Source organism: Rattus norvegicus, chromosome 10, assembly GCF_036323735.1.
Source record: "Rattus norvegicus strain BN/NHsdMcwi chromosome 10, GRCr8, whole genome shotgun sequence".
NCBI lineage: Eukaryota > Metazoa > Chordata > Mammalia > Rodentia > Muridae > Rattus > Rattus norvegicus.
Genome location: NC_086028.1, coordinates 90,777,706 through 90,804,808, shown reverse-complemented (window position 1 = coordinate 90,804,808; position 27,103 = coordinate 90,777,706). Strand labels below are relative to the sequence as shown.

At 49.1% G+C, this 27,103-nt stretch overlaps 1 protein-coding gene and 1 long non-coding RNA gene across 3 annotated transcripts in view; both read right to left on the bottom strand.

The window, feature by feature from the left end:
• The window catches only part of Mrc2 (mannose receptor, C type 2), a 61,305-nt gene that overhangs the window by 18,247 nt on the left and 15,955 nt on the right, over positions 1–27,103 (bottom strand). For both annotated transcript variants that reach the window (XM_006247631.5, NM_001024687.2), the window contains exons 2-8: positions 7,502–7,903; positions 4,888–5,061; positions 4,556–4,720; positions 4,157–4,270; positions 3,537–3,680; positions 899–1,087; positions 641–795 (exon numbers count right to left, since the gene is read on the bottom strand). In XM_006247631.5, the coding sequence (XP_006247693.1) occupies positions 641–795; positions 899–1,087; positions 3,537–3,680; positions 4,157–4,270; positions 4,556–4,720; positions 4,888–5,061; positions 7,502–7,903 (1,343 nt within the window). The remainder of the gene's footprint in view (positions 1–640; positions 796–898; positions 1,088–3,536; positions 3,681–4,156; positions 4,271–4,555; positions 4,721–4,887; positions 5,062–7,501; positions 7,904–27,103) is intronic.
• LOC120095187 (uncharacterized) lies at positions 8,937–23,819 on the bottom strand. The gene is made up of 2 exons (XR_005490473.2): positions 20,221–23,819; positions 8,937–18,894 (listed from the first exon to the last, which is right to left on the bottom strand). It is a non-coding gene; the product is annotated as an uncharacterized LOC120095187 (long non-coding RNA).

The following is a 27,103-nucleotide window of genomic DNA, read 5'->3' as shown; positions in this document are numbered from 1 at the left end:
GGCCTCCCAGTCATCGCCGAGTCTGCCCTTACGCCCCACCCTGACAGCACACCATCCATTCATCCCACTAATCAGGAAAATCCTGAGACATAGAAGCCGCTCACCAAATCACTTAAAATTTTTTTTAAATAGAATCCTTTAGTGCAAATAGGTCTGCTGCTTAGACCCCAGGACGGCATGTGATAGCAGGAGACTATGCCCAAGCCTCAGGGCTCTTCTCTGTCAAAAACCTGCCTCAGTTTCCTCTCCCACCCACCCTGGGTCTGAGTCAAGGCGTGGCAAAGCCACCATCATCCATGATTTCTTGAGAAGACAGAACCCTGAACTGAGAAGGGTCCTGGGGGGGTGGGGGGGCAAGGGCTGGAACCCAGTGGCCTTGCTTGCCCAGCTTCGCCATTGTGTGGGTTCTGATGCCATCTGCTGGTGGGAAGGAACAGCTGGCACGAGACTAAGAATGGGTCTGACATGGTGGCTTAAGGCTTCTGGAAAATTAGCTCTTCTTTAACCCTGCAGGCCAGTCCTGTGGAAGGAAGGAGCCTGGGGTACACAGGGCTGATGACAGACACTTATTTTTCAGCTGTGTGGGGTGGGGAGGGTGGAAGGGGTGCTATGGTGCTATTATGAGAAAGAAGAGTCTCACCGGCCCCCAGATGGTGACACAGTCTTCCAGGCTGTCACGGAAGTTGTTGGGCTCAAAGGGGTGCCAGTGGGTGAAACTCACGAGGCTCCCATCAGACCACTCAAAATTCATCTGCAGCTTCAAATCATTGAGGCCAATCCATAGCTCTTCCACCTCTGGGGAAGGAGGGGAGGAGAGAAGGGGAGAAGACCAGCAGTGAAGGAAAGAGGGGGCTTTGTGCTTCCCGGGCAGGAAGGGATGAGACGTGCAGACCCTCACCTTGCTTGATCTGTTTGGTGATGAACTCCAGCTCAGTCATGCTGTGGATGCTAAGGAGGTCGCCCCCGCCCCGTAGGCACGCCCTCTTGGACTCCTGCCAGCTGCGCTTCTCCGCCTGCAGGCGGTAGCAGTGGCCCTGGAAGGGCTGCCAGCTGGGGTCACACTCCACCTTGACATTGGCCCACCTGTCTATGGAGAGGCACAATGGAGGCGTCAGACAGAATCCAACGGGTGTCACACGCACCCCCACCCTCAACCTGTCTCATCTCTAACATCTGCCTTCTCCAGAACAATTGCCTTAAGATACTTTAAAACCCAGTAATAGCAGATATTACGAGACCATCTCTGGTTGAGTCTCTCAGAGAGAGACGGGCAAGTGGTGGGACACACTGGCCTCCCAAGCCAGGATCTACTGTAAACAGTGTTTCTTGCTAAGACAACCAAACTTAGCTCAGGGACACTGTGCTTAATGAATGAAGTCTCTGTCCCATAGCACCCACAGATCGCCCCCTTCGTGTTGGCCTCAGCAGTCTTGGATAAAAGAAACAAGGGAGGAGCTTTTGAATAATGAGGCCCAGTCTGACCAGAGGTGGGGTGAGCAGCCAGGAACACAGCAGGGACAGGGCCGTAAAGTCCAGCAGACCGGTCACACCCCTTTGCTAGACTCCTTCACTAGCTCCTTTCCTTTCCATACTTCTTCCTGTTTCTGAAGTCCCTCCCCTGCACCCACAGATGTGCTTTGGGGCTTTATCTGCTAGGGACTGGAGTTTGAGAGTAGCTGAAGCAAACAAGTCCACACTTGGGTCTTGGCAAAAGAAAACAAAATGTCATCAAACCACCCACAAAATCAGGCTCAGGCAGGATCCTGTGTAGGCAGGAGAGAAGATGTGAGTCTATCCCTGTTCATTGCCCCAGATTAGAATCCCGAGACCAGCTCCATCCGGGTCAACCCAGGGGTATTCCAGCTATGCCTCTGGCTAGAGACTCCTCAGAGTGGGTGGGCAGGCGAGTTCCACGGTGCAGGAGAAAGGGGACAGGCGAGTTCCACAGTGCAGGAGATAGGGGTCGTCTTTCACTAGCCAATGGATTATGGCTCTGGGCTGCAGCCCAGAACAGATTTTAGTAGCTAGTCAAGTCCCAGGGTCCTGAGGAAGAAAGGGTCCTGTGGAATGCTTTGGAAATGATGTGTCCTTCATAGTGAGACTTAGAATGGGCCTCCCTCAAATACCTGGGCAGGGGGGTGTGCTGAATGGGAGAAGGAAGGCAAATCCAAGCCACAGATCCTAGTGGCTAGAGGAGAGCTCCCCAGATGAGCCACAGGGGAAAGAGTCATTGCAGGGTTCTGTCTGTCTGTCTGTCTGTCTGTCTGTCTGGGTTTCTACAGGCATGTCATATTTTCTCTGTGAAAGTCTCTACTTTAGCAGCTACAAAAGCGGACCAGTAGTAGCCCCTCCAGTTTACACTGCCAGGGAAATGCCAGCCACAGAGACACTCCTTAGGCCAAGCCAAACCCAGGATCCAGCTCTAAGCTAACGTTGCAAGAAGGAAGGCATCCACTCTCAACTTGCAAACGAGGAGTCTACATCTCAGAGAGCCAAGGACACACATCAGGAAGGGGCAGTCCCCAAAGCATGTGCTGTCTATCACCCCACACCTCTCTCCCAGGAGGCCCTCAGATTTACCTCTTCCAATTGCACCTTCGAGCAAGACACTCCTAGACTTAAAAGCCAGAAGGTTCCCATGGGCTACCCAGCCCCACTCAGACCTCAGAGACCGGCTGCGACCTGCCTTTCTGCACTCACGTCAACCACCCTGCTTAAGAATCACCCGAGGGAGGGGGGTGTCTTGTTAAACGCAGGCTCTGATTCAGTTAATCTGGGGCGGGTCTTCCCAGTCTGCTTTGCTCACAGGCCTCCAGGTGCTGCTGGGCTCCATACCTTAGCAAGGTAAGCACCCACACCTCCCACAGGCTGCTCCCTGCCAGAACCCCTCCCCTCCCTCTGCCTTTGTGTGCACGTGGAGGCCAGAAGACGAACTGGAGTTTTCCTTAGGGGTCATTCTCCTCTTTCTTTTTTAAATTTTATTTAAATCTCTTGCTGCCCTGGAATTTAACAAGTAGGCTAACCTGGAGGTCAATAAGCCACAGGGATCCTTTTGTCTCTGCCTCCCCAGCTCGGGGATTCTGGGGACCCCCCTCCGCCACACCTGGTGTTTTGTTTAAATATGGATGCCTTCAGGTCTTGAACCCAGCCTTCCTTCTGCCTTTTAAACTTAGGGTCAAGCCGAAAATCTCAAGTCCTATATCACATTGAGAAACCCCTCAGCTCTCCGGCACTCGGTCACTCCCCCCAGCTTCTGTCAATCACATATTTTTGTAGCCCATAGCTCAGGGCATTCTAAGTATTAAGATGTCTGTGACCCCCATCCGACTGTAGTCTCTATAGGGCTGGTGAATATCGGCTGCCTTTTACACGGTTCCCAGCGCATGTTCACCCAATGATGAATGTCACATTCCGATTTTTTCCAGACTAGCTGAATAATTAGTAGAGAAAATCAGAGTCGCTTTGGGTCTGTAGGACCAGAAAGGCTGAACTGGACTGTGACCCTGAGATCCTTAGCCCTTTGTGACCCGGCTCACCTGGCTGGATGGGCTCGGCTGTGGCGTTGGGTTTTTTCTTGCAGACATAGGGCAGGGCGATGCTGCAGTCATGGTTCTGCCAGCCACCTGAGGACTCGGTCCGGATCACTCCACAGTTCTCCTCACCTGGGTTGTCCGGCTGATCTGTGGGGCAGGTAGGGTGCCAGCACCCCAGGAGAGGGAAGCTCAAATTATGTCCCTCCCAGGCCCCCTTCTGGGCCTCTTCTCTCCCTCCACTCCCTGCAACGTTGGCATTAGCCTGAGAAGCCCGGCCTCCATTCAACTTTGTACATTGCACCACTGGGTCACCCTGCTTTATAGCCTGGGCTCATGCCACCCTGAACCCCCTAGTCAGCAACGTAGAGTTTATCCCCTATCTCCCTGGCCTTGGTACATGGGTGCAGCTGTGTATGTAAAAGCTGTGAATAGAGACTAAAACCAGGTCCACTCACAAGCCCTGGACCAAGACACATCTACCTGAGAGGACACAGGCAATTCCTATTTCATACCAAGGCCCGCCACAGGCTACGGGGCCATTCCAGGAGGGCTAAAGCCTAGACTTCCCACCTCTAGAGTAGGGTAGAAAGAAGCCAAGTGTCCATAGGGTCCCCATGCCTCACCACTCTCCCAGTTGAGGTACTTGAGGGGCGAGTTGTCAGACCACTGCCAGCCTCCACTGGTGTCCAAGTCATTAAGGCCAATCCACAGCGTGGAGCTGTAGCCCGTGAGGAGTCCTGTCAGAAAGAGTGCTTACTGAGAAAGGGAATCTCTGCCCACTACCACTCTCTCCCCATGGCTCCTCCCAAGAAGGAATGGTGTGGTGGGGGGTGGGGGGTTGAGGGGATGGGGGTGGGACGTCCTTTCTTGTGGTGGGAGGAGGGGCTTATCTCAGACTAGCTAGAGTCCCCGCCTCCAACTCCTCACAACCCCTCACCCCACCACCCCCACCCCACCCCCGCCACCACACCACCATCGGCATGGGTCAGACCTCAGCTACAGGAGGCTGCCTTTCACCTCACCATTGATGTAGGTCTGCTCGTGGATCTCCGTGATGCTCAACAGGTCTGCACCCTGCTGCTCGCAGCTGGCCCAGGCCTCCCTCCAGGACAGTGTGGATTGGAAGTTAAACTGGTAACAGCTGTCAGTCAGCTGGTCTTTGTCCCAGAATGTCTCACAGTCGTTACCTGCCACCACCACAGACGGACCATAGATAGATCCCCCCACAACTCCCACAAGCGACACTATCGGTTCGCGAAAGTTCTTCTGCCCGCTCTGAGTTCCCTCCATCCCCCACCCCAGCTCCTCATCTCCGGCCTCCCTCCAGGGCTCTCCCAGCCCGTCTGCTTCTCACTCTTGATGGGGCAGAAGCCCCAGCGCTCGTCTTTGCCGTAGTCCTGGGTGGTGGCACACCACAGGTGCCCATCTTCCCGGCCCGTGCTGGTGCAGCCGTGGAACCACTGGTTGTCGTATTTGAAGGGGATAGTACACGGCTTCCCGTGGGAGTTTCCCTGGATGGTGTAGACCTCTGGAGGGGAAGAGAGCCGTGCCTTGATGCCTGGAGCCCCACAGCTCTGTCCCACCTCACCCCTCAGGGAAAACCTCCCACAATCCAAGAGAGTGAGAATATGGGAGAAAGCAGGGGTCTGGGGAGTCGGGGCCTGGGTGGGGGATGGGAGGCAACAGAACCAGATAATGGCTTTAAAGAGAGAACCAACTCTTGCTATTTAGACAGCTGAGGGGTGTGGGACAGGCCCACTGCACACCCCCACTAGGAGGGGCTTTGCAACCCCTCCAATGCCTTTTCAATGCCACGGGAGCTGAGCCAGCTAGCCGTACAACCAAGGCTCCAGGCTACCCGTCCCTAAACGGTCTATCTTGGAACACAGGTGTCTTTCCAGGGAAGAATTCCAATGACGGATCCGGTCACAAGCTCTTGAGTGACTAAGATCCCCATTAGCCACCTGCAAAACCTATGAGGCACTGCTACAGATCTCTGTGGAGAGTGAGTGGGAGGTAAGTCATCCCTTTTTGTTATTTTGTCTTTTTTTTTTTCTTGGAGCTGAGGACCGAACCCAGGGCCTTGTGCTCTACCACTGAGCTAAATCCCCAACCCCAAGTCATCCCTTTTTATGAGCAGTAGTAATCTTAAATTCTTTGAATTATTTTAATATACTATCAGGATTTAAAAAAAATGATTGCATTTTTTAAATGGGGAGGGGAGACACATAATATATAAAGGTCAGAGGGCAACTTTTGGGAGCTGGGTCTCTCCTTCCGCTATGTGGGTCCCCCAGGAGGTCAGGTTTGTCCCACAAGTTGCCCTCACAAGTGGAGCCATCTTGCCAGCTCTGATGACCTGTTTCTATCGTCTTCCTAATGACTGCAGCTTAGGAGTGGCTCTCTTAGCTTCTATCATCTCTCAGTTCAAACTACTTGCAGCCCCCCCTTCCTCTACTCCCTGTCTTTGAGACATAGCCCAGGTTGGCCTCCAATCCGTGGTGTAGTCAAGGCTGGCCTTAGTGCTCCTTCCCCACTGAAGTCTGAGCCACAAAACCTGCCATGTCTTATTAGTCACCGCTCTCTAAGGCCCTTAACTGGGCTCAACACACCCAAGGCTCAGCACAATCCTCTTTACAGTGTTAGCCTTTCCCCCAGAATAATCAGATTAGCCTCCACAGTCACTCCATTTCCTGTCACAATGCCACTGTCCCTGGGCACAGGGACAATCCTTGTTCTTCATGTTCTCTGCCACTTTATGGGATGGTGCAAGCTAGTTTTGAAATTTTCTTGATTTTTGCCTTTTAATCTTTAATTTTTTATTGCTTTACTTATTTATTCATTTATTTGGTGTGTGAATCTGTGAGTCTATGTGGTATGTATGTGTGAGTAAGTGTGTTAGTCTCTGTGGTATGTCCCTATGAGTATGTGTGTGTGCATGTGAGTGTGCGTGTTTGTGTGTGTGTGTGTGTGTGTGTGTGTGTATGACAGGGCAACTTTCAGGAGTTTTCTATTTCTACCATGTAGGGCCCAGGCACCAGGCTGCTTTATCCACTGAGCCACCTTGCTAGCCCCAGGTTTTTATTTTATTTGTGTGCACACCCATACGAGCGTGTTTGCATGTATTCAGGTATGTATTCACATGCATGTATGTGAGGGTTGAAACAAGATGTCAGCGCTGACCTCTATGCCCATTTGAATGTCTCCAGTCTCAAGACTTTTGCAATGTTTCTTTCTCCCGATGATGATTTACATTTCAGAGGAGAAAGAAAGGAAAAGGTGGCATCTCCTAAGAAACCAGCTATCCTCCATTTTATGGGATTATAATTTTATTTGTAATGTTCGCTTCTGGTTGTTGTTGTTGGTTTTCTTTTTGTTTGTTTGTTTTTTGTTTGTTTGTTTTTTAGTCTGAGTTATCTGTGTATGGTGGGTCTTTTTCTGTTTGTTTGTGTGTGTGTTTGTTTATTATTCAAGACAGGGTTTCTCTGTGCAACTCCTGAAACTTGCTCCTGAAACCAGGCTAGCCTCGAATTCATAGATCTACCTGCCCCTGCCCCTGCCCCTGCCCCTGCCCCTGCCCCTGCCCCTGCCCCTGCCCCTGCCCCTGCCTCCTGAGTGGTGGGAGCACACTTGGGTTCTCTCATTAACCTCAGGCTTCAACCAGGGATCCTCCGGTCTCTGCCTTCCCAGTGCTGGGTTTATAAGTATGCTGCCATGCATATATCTTTCTATGCAGACTCTGGGATTTGACCTGGCTCCTCATCCTTGGCTAACAAGCACTTTACTGACTGAGCCATCTTCCCAGCCACTAATCTTTTTTTTTTAAAGTTAAACCCTTTGAATTTAATTTTCCTAATTATTTAGAACTTCTACCTATTAAACAGTGACTGGCAAGAGCCCACAGAATTCAAAGGCCTCGTTACCCTAAACCTGTCCCTTTGGCACCTCCTGTCTGCAATAGCCCTCACCGTAGTAGGGTCGAGCACATAGGTCTTCTTCACTGCCATAGATGTTCCAATGGCCACTGCGGGTCTGGTCGCCGCGCTCCAGGGTACCAGGCTTCGATGCATTGTTTGCACGGGCCCCCAGAAGCAGAGACAACTGGTCCCCTAGTGTACGACACTGCCAGCGAAGACTCAAGGCCTCTCGGTCACATTCATACATGCCCAGGGAAACTGTGGTGTTGGTGGCAGGCCAGCCGGTACCCAGGCACTGCATGGCCCCCAGGTTGAAGAGTCGGTTCCGGGAGACCCACTTCCAGCGCTGGGCAGGGAGACTGGCATTGCAGACTGGGATGACTCGGACCTGCACACCCTGGGCCTCCAGGCAGCCCTGCATCCCCTGGCTGAAGATGAGGAAGACATCGGGTTCTGAAAGGAAACATAGCACAGAAATGATCATACCTTAGCCTTGATGACTGCTAAGGCCTGCAGTGACCATGGTGTAGCCCTTGTCTCGTGTGTTAAATCGCTCTCTGTCATGGTTCAAGGTAGGGTGAAGGGCACTGCTCTTGTCCCTGTACCCAGATGTGACATAGCCCATCCCTGTTTAGCCCCATGTCCACCTGGAAGCAGGACCCAGGCCTCTGCTCCACTGTAAAATCAAACCCAACTCTACACAGCACATCCAGTGTTTCACATGCATACATGTGCTTCACACACACACATGTGCTTCATACACACACATGTGCTTCATACACACACATGTGCTTCATACATATACATGTGCTTCATACACACACATGTGCTTCACACACATACATGTGCCTTTATCTGTGGCTTCATTTTCTTCAGTGTCAGTTATCTACTAACCACTGCTGTCCAAAGATATTAAATGGAAAATTTCTAGAAATAAATAATTCCTAAGGATTTTTGTTTTCTTTTACACAGAGTTTCTCTGTGTAGCCCTGGTTGTCCTGGAACTTGCTCTGTAGTTGCTGGCCTCAAACTAACAGAGATCTGCCTGCCTCTGCCTCCTGAGTGCTGGGATTACAGTGCACCACCACCACCGCCTGGCTAATTCCTGAATTTTAAATAGCTGTCATTAAAGTATTTTTATAGTTGCCCTATGTTCCCACCATTAATTTCTTACTATGCCCAATTTATTAATTAAACTTTATTGCAGGCGTGTATTTGTAGGAAAAATACATTGTGTTTCAGGCTTGGCATTAACTATGGTTTCAGGCATCCACAGGGGTTCTTGGACTGTCTCCAACATGAAGGAGAATGATTGCACCTTCCCGGAAGACCTTTCAGGGCTGGGTGGAGGCATCTGCATTATAGACTCAGCCTTATAGAGTTCATCCTTCTAGATCTGAACTTCTCCTCTTCCTTACTGAAACGCTCACACTCCCCATAACTCTTGAGTGCCTGGTTTGGTTTATTTTCCTATTTGTTTCACACACACACACACACACACACACACACACACACACACACGTACTCCAACCCACCCCCACAGCAGTTTCCGCTGAAAACATAAAACTTAACATGGGTTGGTGGCAGTCTGGGGATAGGAATAGAGAATGGTTGCTTTAAAACTTTTTTTTAGGTATTTCTTGGGTAGGAGGAATAGTGGAAATGCTTTAGAATTAAATTATCATGGGAACATTCTAAAACCCAATTAACCACATTATAAGTGGATAAATGTTATAATATGTGAGTGGTATCTCAAGGGAGGCAAGAAAGAAGGAAGAAAACAAAAGGCAGGATAGATTGTAGCTTAGAGACACAACATGACTCACAGTGTTCCCCCGACAGTAAACAAATCTGGGTCTCTCTAACACCCACATTTCACTGCCGTCCTCTTGTCTTCATCACTGCCACTTATGCACACAACACACACTTACTGCACATTCCAGCCTGAAGAGAATTTTTGTATCCACAAGTGAAGGGCCATCTAGATCAGGCTGGCCTATGTGAGTGTCTTTAGGGAATTATCTTAATTCCATTAATTTAAATGGGAAGACCCATGCAATGTGGATGGCGCCATTCCCTAGGCAAGGAATCCAGAAGGGCATAAGAGTGGAGAAACTGAGCTTGGTATACACAGGCATTAATAATGTGACAAGTTGCTTCAAGTTCCTGCTACCCTGACTTCCCTGCAACAATTGGTTATAGCCTAGAACTGTGACCAGAACTTTCCTGAGTATTTCTTATTTACATTTCGATTGTTATTCCCTTCCTGGTTTCAGGGCCAACATCCCCCTAACCCAAACCCCTCCCCTTCTATATGGATGTTCCCCTCCCCATCCTCCCCCCATTACCGCCCTCCCCCCAACAATCACGTTCACTGGGGGTTCAGTCTTGGCAGGACCAAGGGCTTCCCCTTCCACTGGTGCTCTTACTAGGATATTCATTGCTACCTATGAGGTCAGAGTCCAGGGTTTGTCATGGCATTTTATAGCAGCAGCAGAAACTATGACAGGAAGACACTAGTATCCCAGGATAACTTGTTAAGTGCATGGGTAACTTGGGCAAGAGCCTAACCTCTTTCTGACAGCGTTCTCCATCGTAAAACTACTGCAGAAATTAAGGCAGACTAACTGAGTCACAGGCAAAGTGTTTGGGACTGGGACTGGCACACACTGTTTATGAGTTAGAGGGCGGAGCACAGTCCCAAGGCGATTGGAAGATGGAGCTGCAATGGGGACCCAGTCTCTTCAGTTCAAACTCCACATTCTTTCTATTCTTGTGCTGGTCTTTTCAACCCTTAGAATGCAACCACCATGGGCAGCCAGAATGACCTCTTAAAGGTATAAACATATTCCAAAAAATCTTTAAAATATTATTGGAGAACTGAGGACCAAAAGGAAAAGGGATGGCTTCCATGGATTATGAATTTTTCATAGCAAGATAAATGGCACAGGTAGAGGATGGGAGGGACTTGTGAGGAAGAGAGGAGGGGGAGGGGAAGTGGGGGCAGGATCAGGTATGAGAGGAGATGGGGATGATGTACAGAGGGTCAGGAATTTGAATAGAGCTATGTAGCAATGGGGGATGGGGAACTGGGGTTAGCCACCAGCAAGTCCCAGATACCAGGAAAGCAAGAGGCTCCCAGGACCCAACAGGGATGAGATTAGCTGAAACACCCAAGGAATGGGAGGGAGAACCTGTACAGACCATATCCAAAGGTTAGGCAAGGCCCCTGGTTGGAGGATGGGGCCACCCACCCTTCTCAAAATTTTAACCCAGAATTGCTCCTGTCTAAAGGAAATGCAAGCACAAAGAGAGGAGCAGAGACTGAAGGAAAGGCTATCCAGAGACAGCCCCACCTGGGGATCCAGCCCATATGCAGCCACCAAACCCAGTCACTATTGCTGATACCAGGAAGTGCATGTTGACAGGAGCCTGATAGAGCTGTCTCCTGAGAGGCTCTGCCAGAGCCTGACAAATACAGAGGATGTTCATAGCCAACCACTGAACTGAGCATGGGGACCCCAACAGAGGAGTTAGAGAAAGGACTGAAGGAACTGAAGGGGCTTGTAACCCCATAAAAAGAACAACAATATCAACCAACCAGATCCCATCAGAACTCCCAGGGCTAAACCACCAACCAAAGAGCACACATGGAGAGACGGATGGCTTCAGCTGCATATGTAGCTTGGTCCTGTGAAAGCTCAATGCCCCAGTGTAGGGGAATGCCAGGGTGGTGAGGTGGGAGTGGGTGGGTGGGAGTGGGAACATCCTCATAGAAGCAAGGGGAAGGGTAATGGGAAAGAGGGGGACCAGGAAAGGGGATAACATTTGAAATGTAAATACATAAAATATCCAATAAAAAAAAGATAAATGTCAAAAGCAAAAGTCAAACTCAAATGATAAGCCAACATGGTGAAACAGGCCTGTGACACAGGCACTTGTGATGTGAGGGCAAAAGGACAGGAGGTCGGTTTTGGCCACCCATAGTAAGCTTAGGGCCAGCCTGGGCTACAGAAGACCCTATCTCAAAAAAAAACAAAAAGAGAAATCATGTTATAAAATAACATGTAGGGGTTGGGGATTTAGCTCAGTGGTAGAGCACTTGCCTAGCAAGCGCAAGGCCCTGGGTTCGGTCCCCAGCTCTGAAAAAAAGAAAAAAGAAAAAGAAAAAAAAAAGACTTGGGGTTGGGGATTTGGCTCAGTGGTAGAGCGCTTGCCTAGGAGGCGCAAGACCCTGGGTTCGGTCCCCAGCTCCGAAAAAAAGAAAAGAAAAAAAAAAAAAAACATGTAACTTATTAGAGGCAAAGGGTTAATTTCCCAATATAAAGAGAGCTCCCATGAATATTGACAAATGTATTATAAGAAAATATGGGGTTGGGGATTTAGCTCAGTAGTAGAGCGCTTGCCTAGGAAGCGCAAGACCCTGGGTTCGGTCCCCAGCTCCAAAAAAAAGAAAAGAAAAGAAAAAGAAAATATTAATAACGCAGCATAGAACTAAATATATCCAGAGAAAGCTAAATGTGTGAAATATAATTCGCTTTTAAATATTGAAGTGAAAGGCTGGGGAAGAGCCTCACGCCTGCAAGGTCCTGGGTTAACTTCCCTGCACTGGACATACAGAAAAAGTCAGAAGCGAGGTAGATGGTTCAGTTGCCATGTAAACACACACACACACACACACACACACACACACACAGACACACACACACACACACTGAAAAGATAACCTTACAGCAGTAAAGAGAAAAAAAAAAAAAAGAAGCAACAGCTTCCTTAAATTCCTTCGGAAACAATGCACCCACCGTTTTTCAAATAAGATTCAAGCTCCTTACTGTGGGCCAGTTAAGCCCTACCACGGTGGATAGTTTTATGTCAACTTGACGCAAGTTAAAGTTGTCTGAGAGGAGGGAACCTCAACTGAGAGAATGCCTCCATAAGATCACCGTAGGCAAGTGCGTAGGCCATTATCTTAGTGAGAGATTGATGGGGGAGGGCCCAGTGCTGTGTGGTCCTAGATTCCATGGCAGGCTGAGCATGACGAGCAGGCCAGTAAGCAGCACTCCTCCATGGCCTCTGCGCCAGCTCCTGCCTGCTGTTTCCTGCCCTGCGTGAGTTCCTGTCCTGACTTCCTTCAGTGAACGCTGATGCGAACCCCTACGCCAAATAAACCTTTGCTCCCCATGTTTCCTTGTTCATGGTGTTTCATCTCAGCAATAAAAGCCCTAACTAAAATGATCCCTGTGTTTAAAAGCACGTAAATATCTGAGTGATGACTTTTCTAACACAGAAGCCACATTGCCTGCCTGAGTTCAGACCACACTTCTCTTCACTCAAACCGCGCTGATATCCTTGCCCCATTTCGTTTCCGGTCTCGATGTCTTTGCACTATCTCATTCACCTGACAAAATTCACATTTCTGATGACAGAAATTGTTTTTTTTTTAATATCTTCAGCGACCCTCTCTGATTTCCCAATAAACCATAGCAATCCTCTGTTGACTATAATTTTTCTCGTGACTCTTAATTTCCGCTCCATCTGAGTTGTTTGTAAGCTTGATTCCTATGCTGGTTGGCAATTTTTATTACCTACCAGACACTGTGGATAATATCCACTAATTTGGTTTTAGATTTATTTATTTAATGTGTGTGCACGTGCACCCGAGTGTATGAACATCACATGCATGCAGTACCTGAGGAGGCCAGAAGAGGGCGAAGGCTCCCCTAGAGCTAAAGTTACACATGGTTGTGAGCGGCCACGTGGGTGCTGGGAACCAAACCTGGGTCCGCTGCAAGAGCGGCAGATACTCTCACAGCTGAGCCATCTCTCCAGCTCCTGTGTCTACTAAGTTTTATTACATGTCAGATATCATGAGTGCTCTATTGGACTTTGGGCCTTGTCGATGGTGTGCCACAGGGAATATGATGTTTTTGGATCTCCCTGTAAAGAATGTCGAGTTCTGTTTTGGTAGGCAGCTACATTCACAGTGCTGGATCCTGGGGTATCTGGGTTTCAGGCTTTGTCATGCCTTGAGTCTTAGGGTGTACCCCTTATCCTTGGACTCAATCTTGAGGTGAAGCCATACTGGGATTTTAGGAGAAAACTGCAGATGATGACCAGGCCCCTCTAACTTGTGGAACTTGTATTAGTTTTGAACTCTGTTCAGGAAATAACCTAAACTTCTCCTTCCAGCTGTTGCTTCTGGCTAGACTTGGGGACCTGGAGCCTTTCCCTGCATATGCATAACTTATCGACTACTGAGGCTTTGAGGAGGTCTGTCGAAAGAAATTCTATGATGGCTTCCTTTCTAGAATTTTCCTTGTTGACTTTTAGCCTTTTTAGGAACACAAAACTTAAATCTCCCATTTCTGCAGCCCCGATCAGTCCCTCAAACTGGGCAGTTTGCTCAGGGTTGCTCTACACGACACTCACCTAATTTTCTCTCCTTTTTTTTTTCTTTTTTTTTTCGGAGCTGGGGACCGAACCCAGGGCCTTGCGCTTCCTAGGCAAGCGCTCTACCACTGAGCTAAATCCCCAACCCTAAAGAAATTTTTTTATTCAATTTTTAATTACACTTTAAAATTCACACTCATACTGTATTGGTGTGTGTGTGTGTGTGTGTGTGTGTGTGTGTGTGTGTATGCACGACATGCAGTGACTCAGTTCTCTCCTTCCACTGTTGAATCCTGGGAATTGAACCCAGATCACCAGGCTTAGTGGCAGGCATCTTTGTCAACTAAGCCATCCTATCTTACCCACCCTTCTTTTGCCTTTCGCATATTTCCCCTCTCTACATCTGTCTGGTTTTAGTTGTTCTCCAATGCCTTCAGACCATCATATATTGTATTTTATTCTCGGTCACTAAGCATTGGTCACAGTTAGACTTAAACGAGCTAGCCTGCCATTTCTAGAACCAGGATTTATTATCCCATGTGCTCTGTCGATTTCTTGTCTTTGTTTTCTGTGGCTTCTCGAATCACTGTGCGCCTGGCTCGTATGGCCCTGACACATAGCAGTGCTCAGGAGATGCTGGGTAACATGTATGTGCACACATGAATAAATCTCATATCTAGTACAACCAATCGGCCTGCCGTTCTGTTCCCCATCCAAACTGCTAGATTGGTTTTTCTAATGCATAGCACCACAAAATATCCTGTCAAAATACCATGGTGGGAGGTGTGGTAGTGCCCTGTTCCTCTATCCTGACAGCACAGAAGGTGCATCTCTTTGTGTGAGGGGGGAGAGGGTCCTCTCTGTCAAGATGCATGAGAGCATCCCAAAGTACCAGCCAGATGGCTGCCACAGCTAAACTTCCTATACTGGGTTCTCCGCCCTTAATCCAAGCCTTCCTTTCTCCTACAGTCTGAGTACGTACATCCCTCTCCAAACCCTATTTTGAAACCTTAACCCTGGAGGTGATGGTGTTAAGGTGTAGACCTCTGGAAAGTGCTGAAGCTATTAGATAGAATTATAACATTAATTATAAAAGACTCCCAAGGGTCAGGGCTGGGTGTGTGGTTCTGTTGGTAGAGAACTTGCCTATCCCCACAAGGTCCTGGGTTCAATCCTCAGCACCACGTAAACCAAACCAGGTCTGGTGGGTGCACACCTGTGATTCCATCACCGGCAACCAGGACGTGGGAGGAGGGGCGTCAGTTCAAGGTCATCTTTGGCCACACAGTGGTGTTCAGAGCCAACCTGAGCTACGTGAGTCTCCCCGTCCTTCCAATCTATGAGGTAATGGTGTGGGAGGAATTAACTTCATCAAACTCTGAAACCCTTGACTCCTTGATCTTTGGCTTCTTAGCCTCCAAGTCCAGGACCAAGTAAATTCCTCTTGTTTATAAGCACCCTAATTGTGATATTTTGTGAGGAACACACCTTCGAATCACCCTCTGTTTCTGGAGCGGTGAAATGTAACCGGGCCCAGGATTTGTTCCAGATCTACCCAATCTTCCCTTTGTGTGAGTGACCTATGTGTGCATGTGCTATGATGCATGCCCATGATATGTATGTGGGTTCATGGAGTCCATATGCACGTTTGGAGGCCAATATGCTACTTTATTGGTCTCTGCTCTTGAGACAAAGTCACTGAACCGGCTAGGCTGGGAACCAACAAGCCCCAGGAATCCTCCTGCCCCACATAGTGCTAGGGTTATACACATGCACACCTGACTTTTTTTTTTTTTAATACATGGACATAGGAGATTTGAACTCAGGGCCTCATGCTTACACAGAAAATGCCCTTACCCACTGAGCCATCACCATAACCCCCAGGTTAGCTCTTTTCTTCTCTAAAATCCCACTCCAGGGAACACAGCAGCAACAAATAAAAGTAACTGTAGCTGGGACTGGAAAGCATTGCTTGCTCTTATTCCTGTTTTCTCTTTCTTTCAGAGATAGGACTGGGTAATAAGTCTCAAAACTTCTGGCTGGTGTGGGCTCCCAGTGGGAGAGTATCTTTCTCTCATCTCCAATCAGATGACCAGACCAATCCCAGTCAGACTTAAGTTGTGACAATAAATGCCCAATGGAAGGACCAAAAGAAGTCCATATTGATTGGCAAAGGCAGCTGTCCAAGTCCTTGATAGAAGAGACAACTGAAACCCAGAGAAGGGGCTGGGATGCCCAACCACAGTGCCTTTCAAGACCTGGGTTCCCTCCTATCCCATGAGACAGGGTTGTAGGCCTCCTGTAACCACCCTAGTCCTGGGTTCACATCCACCTAACCCCTTGGGGCACTTGCCACAGTACACAGAACATTCAGGCAAGATGGACCCCAGGGAAATTCCCAGCAGCCACCACTGCCTTTGCTCTCTTGGGATTTGTAATCCAGTCAGAGAAAGACAATAACCTTGAACAACTGAGCCCCGAAACTCCAAGTGTCTGGCTGTGTGTATGAGAGAGACCTGTTGCCTTCTCGGGGGTCAGAAAGCCAGCTCACAGCAAATCTGGAGGCAGACCGCAGGAATGCAGGTCACGAGCTACTGTGTTAGTGGCTGAAAACAGGTCCTGGATGAGGAACAAAGGCCCGAGGAGAGCTAGAAAGCAAAGAGAAAGGTGGAGAGAGCTCCCAGAGGTGGCTCTCTGGCTCTCTGAGATTCGGTCAAGTCAAGGGCTCTCGGAGAGGGAGCACGGACAGAGCCTTGGTAGAGCAGAAACTGCCGTTCAGGGAGGGAAGGGCATGTAGACTTGCTGAGAACAGCTCCTAGTTCTTGGATCTGTGTCCTCATCGAGCTTCTACGGAGCAGGCAGGAGGGGACTCCAGGTGCAGAGGCCCAATGTTCCCAGAGGGCCCCTCCAGCTTCAATCACACACAAGCACACCCACACTCGTGGGAGCTCAGGATGCTGGTGCAGAGTGTGCAAATGCCCGTCCCACTCCCCAGGCTTCAGTCTCCTGCTCTTACTAGGATCTCAGATTTCCCTGCCCAGGACAAAGTGACCGCTTGTGTTTTTGCTGGTAACCATCTCACGCCTGGGAGAGTGCTAACTGTCCAGTTGCAGCTCCTTATGTATTTATGGACGAAGTAACGGAAGCTCCACGGTGACCTGCGGCCTGGGCATGGGCTGGGTGTTAGGTAATGAATCTGTTTAACAGATGTTAGCGAGGAATTTCAGGATCAGGGCTGCAACTGTACTGTAAATGGCTCAGCAAACACATGACCCTGTGTTCAACTGTGTGTGCACCCAGCACCCAGTGTTCATATATTTGAAACACACAGGCATATCATCCACACAGACGCATATACTTATTTTCCCCAGCCCTCGGGAGCTGAAGGCAGGAGGAGGTCTTCTTCAACTACGTAGCAAGTTGGAGGACAGCCTAAGCCACACGAGAGACCTGGTTTAAAAACAAAAACAGGGACAGGGAGGAGGAAGGAATTTCACAGATGCCAGGCCTGGAACCAGGCCTTGAGGGCCCAGTGGCAAATCCTGGTTCTCCACACAGTGTGCTGAACTGCGGCCGTAGGGATGGTGGCAGTCCTCGGCCTTGGTGAGCTGCCTGCGTTTGCCCGGCAAACTTCCCGTTTCTTCTCCCTCCCTTTCCTCCGCCCCCCTCTTTCTATATAAATAATAAGCTATGGCTATGTGGGTGGACACAAGGCTCACTTTTGACCCCTTGGCCACTCTCATGTGACTGACACACAGCTCAAACCAGGCCGATCCATCAGAGCCTGCTCTTAGAATAAAGAATTTTCTTTCTGCAGAGATTTCTAGATGGAGGCTGCCAACAGCCAAGTTTCCTATCCTGAAGGAGAAATAGCTGAATACTGGAAGGAGAGGCACCTCCCAGTGACTCTGGGCATCCAGTCTCCACCTCTGGGCTCCCGTGGCTCTCCCAGACTCTGCCCTCCATGCCATGAATCACCCAGGATCATGTCCCTCTTTTTTTCCTTTTTGCTGTGTTGGGGGCTTAAACCCGGGGCTTTACACTGAGCAAATGCTGTGCCATGAGTCGCACCCCCCAGTTTGTGCTGAGCTCGTCCATCCCTTTTACGATTCTGTTTTCCTGGTAGTCACAGGAATCCTTGGGACCAGAGCCCACCGCAGCGTTTCCCTTACTCTCCAGGAAGCCGGTGCGCGCCAAGATCCCTCTGCCTTTGCTGGACCTGCTCCTTGGGTCTGCGGTGGTGGCATGAGGATCCTTTTGGAGGAGGCTGGACCTGCTTGCATTCTCCAGACCACCCTTCTAGCTGCCCCACCCCCACCTGCCTCTCTCCCCATGCCGATGACAACCCTGTAGGAAGCACTTTCCTAGGTACTGCAGGGAGATGAAAATGAATGAGATGACAGGGCCTCTGCCCTCAGGCTGTTTACAGAGAAGTCGAAGAGTTGAACTTCCTAAAGCAATCCAGGCAGGAGTCACAAGCCGCACATCCACACGTGCAAACCAGTCAGCCCGAATTTAGGCTGCATGGCTGGAAGGAGGGTGTTGGACAGAAAGGGGCTTTCCAGGTCACCATAGCATTGCAGGAATCTCTCTGGCACTGGCAAAGCGGTGGTCCAAACTTTCGCACCTCAGATGTCCGGGCCATCACCATGGAGATTTATTCCCACGCACAGAGTGGGTTTTAAAGCAATGTGCTCCTCATTGAAGAGATGCCTGTCCTCTCGAAGTCACCTTCCCTCTGCTGGTGGAAAGGCAGGTTTTGTTTCTCCACAGAAACTTCCTTACGGCCTCCCCGCAGCTTACCAGATTCCTCCAGAGTAAGCGGGACCAGAGGTCGGAGCCCTTGCCTAATCCGTTGCTCTCCACGACAAGCTGAAGACACCGTTGCTGAAGGAAGCGGTTGAGAAGCTAATTCCAGCACCATGCCTGGTATGCAGCAGACTCAGGAAATCACTGTGGAGCAAAAGGCATGTGCGACGAAACCGAAGGCTGGAGCAGAGGCGAGGACAGGAGGGTGTTTCCAGCTGGGGAACCGCAGGAGCAAAGGCCAGACACTGGAATGTGAAAACGAGGGGCCCAGCTACCATCTGGCTTAGCTCGTGGAGAGCTGGTGACTTTAGGGGGCAGAAGGGAGATCTGATCTAAAGAAGGCATTACAGGGTGGCCTTCGGCCCTTCAGCACCGCTCCAATCAGTCCCCTCCCCAGGTCACATAGAGGGAGAGATGAGGGGGTCATTCCAAGGAGAGCCAGAGCCTGGCCACAGGGCTGCCAGCCAGGAGAAGCAGCTGTTTTCAATTGGTCTTAAGGTCGAGCCTGAAAATGTCCCTGAGTCAGCAGAAGCTGCCAGCTCCACTTTGCTAAGGGGGCCAACCCTGGGGATCCAGCAATTCACCCAACAGTCTCTCTGCTAGACTGTGTCCATAAACTTGTAGACACATTGACCCTGGGCTGGGGGGGTGGAGTCATCCTTCCTATGGAGTCACACAGTCCTACCCCACTGTACCCTACCAAAACCCTGAGGGTGGGTTTCCCTCTCTCCCCTTCCTCTTGTTCAGCAGCAGTCAGTTCCTGCCTGTCCAAACTGCCTGCCGCCCTCTGCTTCAAGTGCTTATGCCCAAAACCTTTACCAACAGTGCAAGCGCTCTCCCCTTGCTGTACCATCTCTTGCTCCCATTGCTGTGGGATGGCTTCCTCTCAACCTTTTCTGGACATGCCCTTCCTTCTTGTTTAACTCGAGGGTTGACAAGCGTGTTATTCGATGCCTGACAGGAATAAGTGCAGGGGTGAGATTCTCGTCTCCCCATTAAACATAAGAGACCTTGCTAGAGGCTGTGGGAAGCCTGGATCTGTGTGCTTTCCAGCTTCTGGTGTATCTGCAAGTCCTGGCCCCGGGAAGGGTCTCAGTGGGACTTGGATCCGGGGGTTTTCTGGGAACCTTCACCGCCCTGGCTTTCTCCCTTGCTGTTGGGACTACTGGATCTTAGCCAGGCATCGTGGCAGATGTCTGCAATCTCAGCACTAAGGAGGCTTGAGGTATTTAGAGGCCAGCCTGGGCCACAGAGTAAGACCCTGTTCTAAAACATACTGCAAGCATACAAAGGCTGCATCCATGGTTAAGAGCACTCGGTGCTCTTCCACAGGACCAGAATTCACTTGCCAGTGGCCATGCAAGGCAGCTCAGCCTGTAATTCCATCTCCAGGGATCTGATACTCTCTTCTGGTCTCCTAGGGTAACTGCGCGCGCGCGCACACACACACACACACACACACACACACACACACACACACACACACACACACACGATTTTATTAAAAAGAAAAACTTTAAAAGGCAAACACCAACAAAATGGGGGGAAAGGCCGGCGCTCATTCAGCCCACCTGACGGCTTTTGTCTTCTCACAGCCAAGCATCACGATGCTTTTCAGCCTGTCCCTTCCTAGACTCCATCTTCCATGACGAAGACCAGAGCCACCTAGAGTCCACACCAGCAGAGGGACCCTAGAAACTGCCTTTGCTACCCTCCAGGTCAGCTGCTTCCTCTAGGACCTCCATCCCCAAGCATCTCAAGAGCTCACCGCACCCGAGAAGGCCTGGCTCAGGTCCCTGTCCGGGGTGCCCTGAGATCTGTGCCCAGCTCACTCCGTCCTCTCCCCAGAGGCTGTCTGCGAGCTGGCAGCCAAAATAAACAGACCAACAGCCACTTCCTTCCCGACGAGGGCACTTGCACAACCACGGATACTGTGACGGCAGGAAATGGTTTTCTAGGCCAGCACAGTCCAACCCCATTGCCCCAGGCCAAACTTGGAATCCAGACCCGGACACTCGTGGGTGGAACCCATCCACACCAAAGCAGTGCCCTCGGCAACCTTGCTAGGATCTGCCCCCAACAACAGCCAGTACTTTATTAAGGCAGGTCCCCAAGGCTCCTGGGAGCCATCAATGTGTGGGAGGGAACTATGAGCATATTATTTCAGAACATCGCTTATAGGAGTCTATCTGGGTCCCAGACTCCACGCCAGGTTAGACACCCACGTAACTGCTGGGGGATGAATGGCTGAGTGGACGTATTTGGAGACATCCACACAAATTTGAGGAAAGCAGCATTCTTTCAAAATTAATTTTGACTTTGGGGCGGGGGAGGCAGCAAGGACTGAAACACTAGAAATATTATTTTTGGTCTTACAGGGACGGTGTTTAAAGGCACTCACTTGATATACCGTGGTAAGCTTTCCTATAATACAGACTCTTAAAAAACTAGGCTGACTCAAAGCCCTGGTAATAGGACCCGTTATTGAGGAGTGGAAAAAAATCATTGTAGAAGTGTTGAAGCACACGCATAGAGTCAGAAAATAAAATTAATATGAAACTTTTTTCAGTAATAAAAATCAAGGCTTGTTCTATGAAAAAAAAATTAGAAAGATGAGAAGCCTTCTCCTGCTTACCATGGCACCAACTGAAATAAAGGTCTCTTGTGGGCCATCCTGTGGTTTCCAGGTGTCCATGGAATTCTAAATAAACATCTTAGCTGTCTGGAGAGATGGCTCAGTGGTGAAGAGCAATTTGCTGCCAGGCAGTGGTGATACAGGCATTTAATCCTAGCACTTGGGAGGTAGAAGCAGGCAGACATCTGTGAGTTTGAGTCCAGCCTGGTCTACAGAACAAGTTCCAGGACAGCCAGGGCTACACAGAGAAATTCTGTCTCAAAAGACCAAAAAACAAAAACGAAAAACCGCAGCAAGTCCTGCTCTTTTGCAGAGGACCTGGGTTCCGTTCCCCACACCTATGTTAGGTGGGTCACGGCCCCGAGTAACTCTAACTCTAGGAGGGCTGACACACTCTGCTGGCCTCTGTAGATACTCACATGAACGTGAACATACAAGCACACAGGCACACACACACTCACACCAATAGCATTTTTAAAAAAAAAAAAAAAAGGAGAATTTTAGAAATTTTTAAAAAGGAGAGACCGAAGAAATATCTAGTTGTACTGAAACATGATGACGTGTCACTGAGAGATTTAGGGTTCGAGGTATTAACATTCCATTCAGTTTCTGGATAAGAGGTATTTCAAGTGTCACCACTTGAACTCAACGGCAGAACTTCTCAGCTGCCTGCACAGACCTCCACTGGCTGGCTTGCCCATGAGGGCTTGAGCTCCCTGGCCTCTCAGAGTCCTTGCACAGAAGCGTCTGTTGAATGACAGTTGGATGTGAATTGGGAGCTTAGGGTTCATTTCAGCATCATCACCCTTTAGCAAATGCAGTAGCACACGGCAAGGTTAAATGATTGTCCAGGTCCAATCCAAACACTGGACTCTTACCCTTTAAATTTTTTGTTTGCTTTTGTTTGTTTTTTAAAAAAGATTTATTTATTTTATCTTAGGTATATATACATATACACCATCCCTGTCTTCAGGCACACCAAAAGAGGGCACTGGATCCCATCACACATGGTTGTGAGCCACCATGTGGTTGCTGGGAACTGAACTCAGGACCTCTGGAAGAGCAGTCAGTGCTCTTAACCACTGAGTCATCTCTCTGGCCCCCAAAATTTTTGTTTTTTGAAAAAGTTTCTAAGTGCATGCATGCGAGGGTGCTGAGAGTCAAACTCTAGTCCTCTGAGAGAAGCTGCTCTGAGCTGCTAAGCCATCTCTCCAGCTCTGAATCTTGGTCTGTTTGGTTTCTAAGGCAGGGTTTCTCTGTGTAGTACTGGCTGTTCCAGAACTCACTACATAGACCTGGCTGGCTTTAAACTCAGAGATCTGCCTGCCTCTGCCTCCCAAGTGCTGCCATCAAAGGTGCTCATCTTTACCAATATTACCCAGCCTGAATCTTGGCCTTTTTTTAATGGGTCTGGGAGTTGTTACTGCTCTCACAGCTACCGTGTACAGTTACACAGTTAGAGCTCCAACTGGTCTAACTGTGTAAAAACACGAGGGTATAGCCATTTAACTGGTGTTGTGTGATATATGTGTGAGTGTGTGTGATATATGTGTATCTGTTGTATGTCATGCATGTGTGGGTACACTTGGTGTGGAAGGCTGAGAGGTGTCCCACTGAACCTGGAGCCAGGCTGGTGACCAGCTATCCTCACACACACTGCCCAGTCCCAGGGGCGATAGGGTTACAGGTACTGGATACAGTCACACCTGGATTAGTTTTTTTCAAATGTGAGCACTGGGGATTTGAACTTGGGTCCTTACAATTGTGCAGCAAGCACCCATCATGCGTGGTCCCCATAAAATGTGTGTTCAGTAATGAGAATGAAATTGAGAATTACTACTAATTATACCAGTGCCACAAATTGAAACCAGGATCATCCCAGTAAAAGGAGGGTCAGCCAGCAACTGTGGAATGAGGCATAGTGTGACAGGTGAAGGTTTTTCATACAGTTGCCGAATTCCGAATCCTTGATTGCAACACTTCCTTGTAAATTCCCGTAGCAACCCTGAGAGCTAGGTAAAATTATCATCTCCATTTGATGAATGATGAAGCTGATATATTTAATGACTACTTTTGTTTGAGACAGGGTCTTGCCATGTAGCCCTGGCTAACGTCGAAGTCCTAGCAATCCTCCTGCCCCAGCTTTCTAAGTGCTAGGCGACAGGTGTGCACTACCATGTCCAGTGTGCTTAGGGTGGAAACCAGGAAGACTGGCTTCAGTTGAGCTTCAGACAGCTCTCGAGGTATTTTAAACTGATGGCTCGCAGGCAAGCTACGTTCAGCCTTCACTTCATGTAGACAGAAATGTGAACTAATATTTAACATTTGGGAGATTTCTCATGAATTCGTGAATGTCCAGCTTCTCTCTGAGGGCTGGCCATAGTGAGCTGGCACGGTGCCTGCCAGGAATCAGGAGCTGAGAGAAGCTGCACTTCTCAGGGTATTCGGGGTCACTAGCTTCTCTGTCTCTCTCATCTCTCTCTCCCCTTCTCCCCATTTCTCTCCTCTTCCTTCTCTTCTTCTTCCTTCCCTCCCTCCTCCCCTCCCTCCTCCTCCCCCTCTCCTCTCCCTGAGATAAACCATATGCTATGTATTTCTATACTGAAGCACTCTTTAGTGTCCTGGTCTCTGTCTATTAACAGCCACCACAGCCCACTTATACTGGTCTACGCCTGAGATCCCAGTATTCCTGAGATGAAGGCCTCCAAAGGGGCCAATTAGCCAATGATGGCCTCTGAGCTGGCTGCTGAGAGATTCTACCCTTGATTTTGGGTGTTATTTAAGAGACAGCCACGTAAAAGAAGAATAAGTCTTTACGTTTTAGATTAAAAAAGCAAAACAAAAGTCACGAGGGCAGGAGAAATGGCACAGTGGTTAAGAGCGCCCACTGCTCTTGCAAAGGACCCAAGTTCGGTTCCCAGCAGCCAGGAGGCTCGCAACCATCTGGAAATCCTCTCCAGAGGATCGAAAGTCCTTGGGTCTCCGTAGACACCTGAATTCCTGTGCACATGGGGAGACTGTGTGCCCCCAAAACGAACCATCAAAACCCGTGCTTGTTTCAGATCTATATTTCCCTGTCTTATGGAGGGAGAGAAGTCGAGGGAGACAGAGGTGGGGTGGAGGAGGTCAGTGCTCTGTGCCCGCTCTCTGTGATGTATCACATTCCTTTCCTGAGTCGTGTCTCCAAGTCTGCACACTATGACTAAGAAAACATGACACGTCCTGTAAGGAGCCTTTCATTCTACTTGCTGTCAGGTTCCTGATCCAACTTCAAGGACGGTTTGCTTGGTTTTAAAAGCACAGTCTGGCCCTAAGTCCTGGGAGTTTAGGATCTTCTTCCTTGTCAATTTTAAGAATCTTAAGAGCAGGATGGAGCGGTACACACCCGGTGCCCTAGCACTAGAAAGGCTGGGGTAGAGAATGGGTGTAAGTTTATGGGGCAGCCTGGGCTATCTAGCAAGACCCTATCTTAAAAAACAAGCAAGCAGACAAACGAACAAACAAAACTTTCTTAAAACTATTCCTGTTCTTACTGGGCAGTGGTGGTGCACACCTTTAATCTCAGTGCTCAGGAAGCAGAGGCAGGTGGATTTCTGTGAGTTTGAGGACAGCCTGGTGTACAGAGTGAGTTCCAGGAAAAAAAAAAAAAAAAAAAGCAGCGCCCATGTTTACTAGTTGCTAGTTTCTAAGGCTAGGAGACCTTTCCCCACTTTTTCCAGAATGCAACACAGGAGAGGGCCAGTCTACACTCTAGAATTTGGACTACCCAAATTCAAATCGCTGCTTACATCCTCGGACCCTAAGCCAGCTGCCTTGATTTGGGTAGGGTACTAACTCCTGTCCTACTGTGCTAAGGCGAATGAGGGACGGCGATGTCTTGGACCAGAGCAACACTAAGGGGAGCCCTTACAGCGCCTTGATATCCAGGCAAGAATCCGTTTCTGTTTCTACTACATGGAGCCTGGGAAACAGGCTTCGCAGATGCAATTGGGATAAGGGGAAAGAGGCCACAGATTAAAATGTTTACTCTTCAGAAGAATTAAAAGAAAAATAAACCCACGGTCCAGATGCAGGCTCTGCATTCCCAGGCACTCTGGGGCCCTAGAAACTGTCCTTCAGGCTCTTTGAACTTCTGGATGCTCCCTCAGGTCTCTCTGGAAAGGAGGAGGGAGTAAGAGAGAAAGGAGGCTTCTAGAAGGGGCAGGGACTGTGGAATGCTTTTCCTCTCTGCCACATCCCAGCTCTGCAGAGCGAACGCTGAAGGCCAACCTAGGGGAAAATGAAATCATAGGACACACAGCTGGAAGGGAGTTTGTGGAAGGCGGTGAGACGCCGCCCACACCCCTGGGCAGGGCAGATGTAGGGATGGGTAGACTAAGCAAGGGACTCTTAAAGGGATTTGCTGGCGGTATGAGGCAGTTCTAGCCTCGAGCCCAGCTTTTTGGGGCATTTACAACCTAATGATTGGAGGTGCACTCTTTTTTTTTTTTTTTTCTTCTCTGTGAACTGAACAGTGAGATGCAAACCCCACCTCTTTGGTTTGTTTGTTCCTCTTTTCTTTCTTTCTGCCTTGAGACTGGGTCTCATTCTGTAGCCCAGGCTGACCTGGAACTCACTATACAGACCAGGCTGGCCTTCTAAGCTCTGGGTTTATAGGCATAAACCATCATAGCCGATCTCTCTTCACAGGTGACTGGGGAGATCTACAGGGATACTGACAGATCTCCGGGGACTTCCATTGTCTCCCCAGTAAACAGTACCAGAGATTCACCATACTCAGTGTGTCTCTTTAGTGCAGAACACAGCCCTGTGTTCTGTGTGTACAGGTCCCGAATCCTGTCTTATAAACCCTTTAAAAACGGCTCTTAGGCACTGCAGAGACAGCTCAGCAGTCAAGAGCACTTAACTGATGGGTTGGGGATTTAGCTCAGTGGTAGAGCGCTTGCCTAGGAAGTGCAAGGCCCTGGGTTCGGTCCCCAGCTCCGAAAAAAAAAGAACCAAAAAAAAAAAAAAAAAAAAAGTTAAAAGAGCACTTAACTGCTCTCCCAGAAGACCTGAGTTCAATTCCCAACAGGAGACTCATAATTGTCTACAACTTCACCTCCTGGGGATTCTGGCCTCAGTGTACACTTACCCTTAAACACACACACACACACACACACACACACACACACACACACACAGGCGAGCGGGGGAGAGAATTAAATAATAAAAAAATTTAAAAAACAAAACAGACCTCGGGTCAGTGAGAGGCCTTAGCAGATAGAAGTACTTGCTGCGAGGCCTGAATTCAATCCAAGAGAAGCACATAAGCACATAAGGCGGGGGAGAACTGATTCCCACAAATTATCCTCTGGTCACATGGGTGTCATGGCGTGCGCGCACACACGCACACACGTATACACAATTAATCAATGTAATAAAAATTGTTTAAAGATAAAGGACAGACCTATACAAGGACGATTAGCAGAAAGGAATAAAAGTATAAAGTTTCCCTGTCTGGCACAAACACTGCAACAAAATATTGTTATAATGTTTCTTAACTAAATAAACTGAGGCAGGGGAGTCTTGAGGGGACTCTTACGGCCTTCAAAGGAATACCACTGCTTTTGCCACAGAGCTCACTTTATGACTTTTAGTTAGCCACAAAACGTCACACGTGGAACCCCTACCACCAACGTGACATCATCTAAATCTATAATAAACATATCAGCCTTCACCCACAAAAGACCGAGTATCTTCCTCAAATTCACTCATATCCCCCCCACCCCGCCCTCCCACACTACCCCACCCACCACCGCCACTCTAGACGGAGTCTC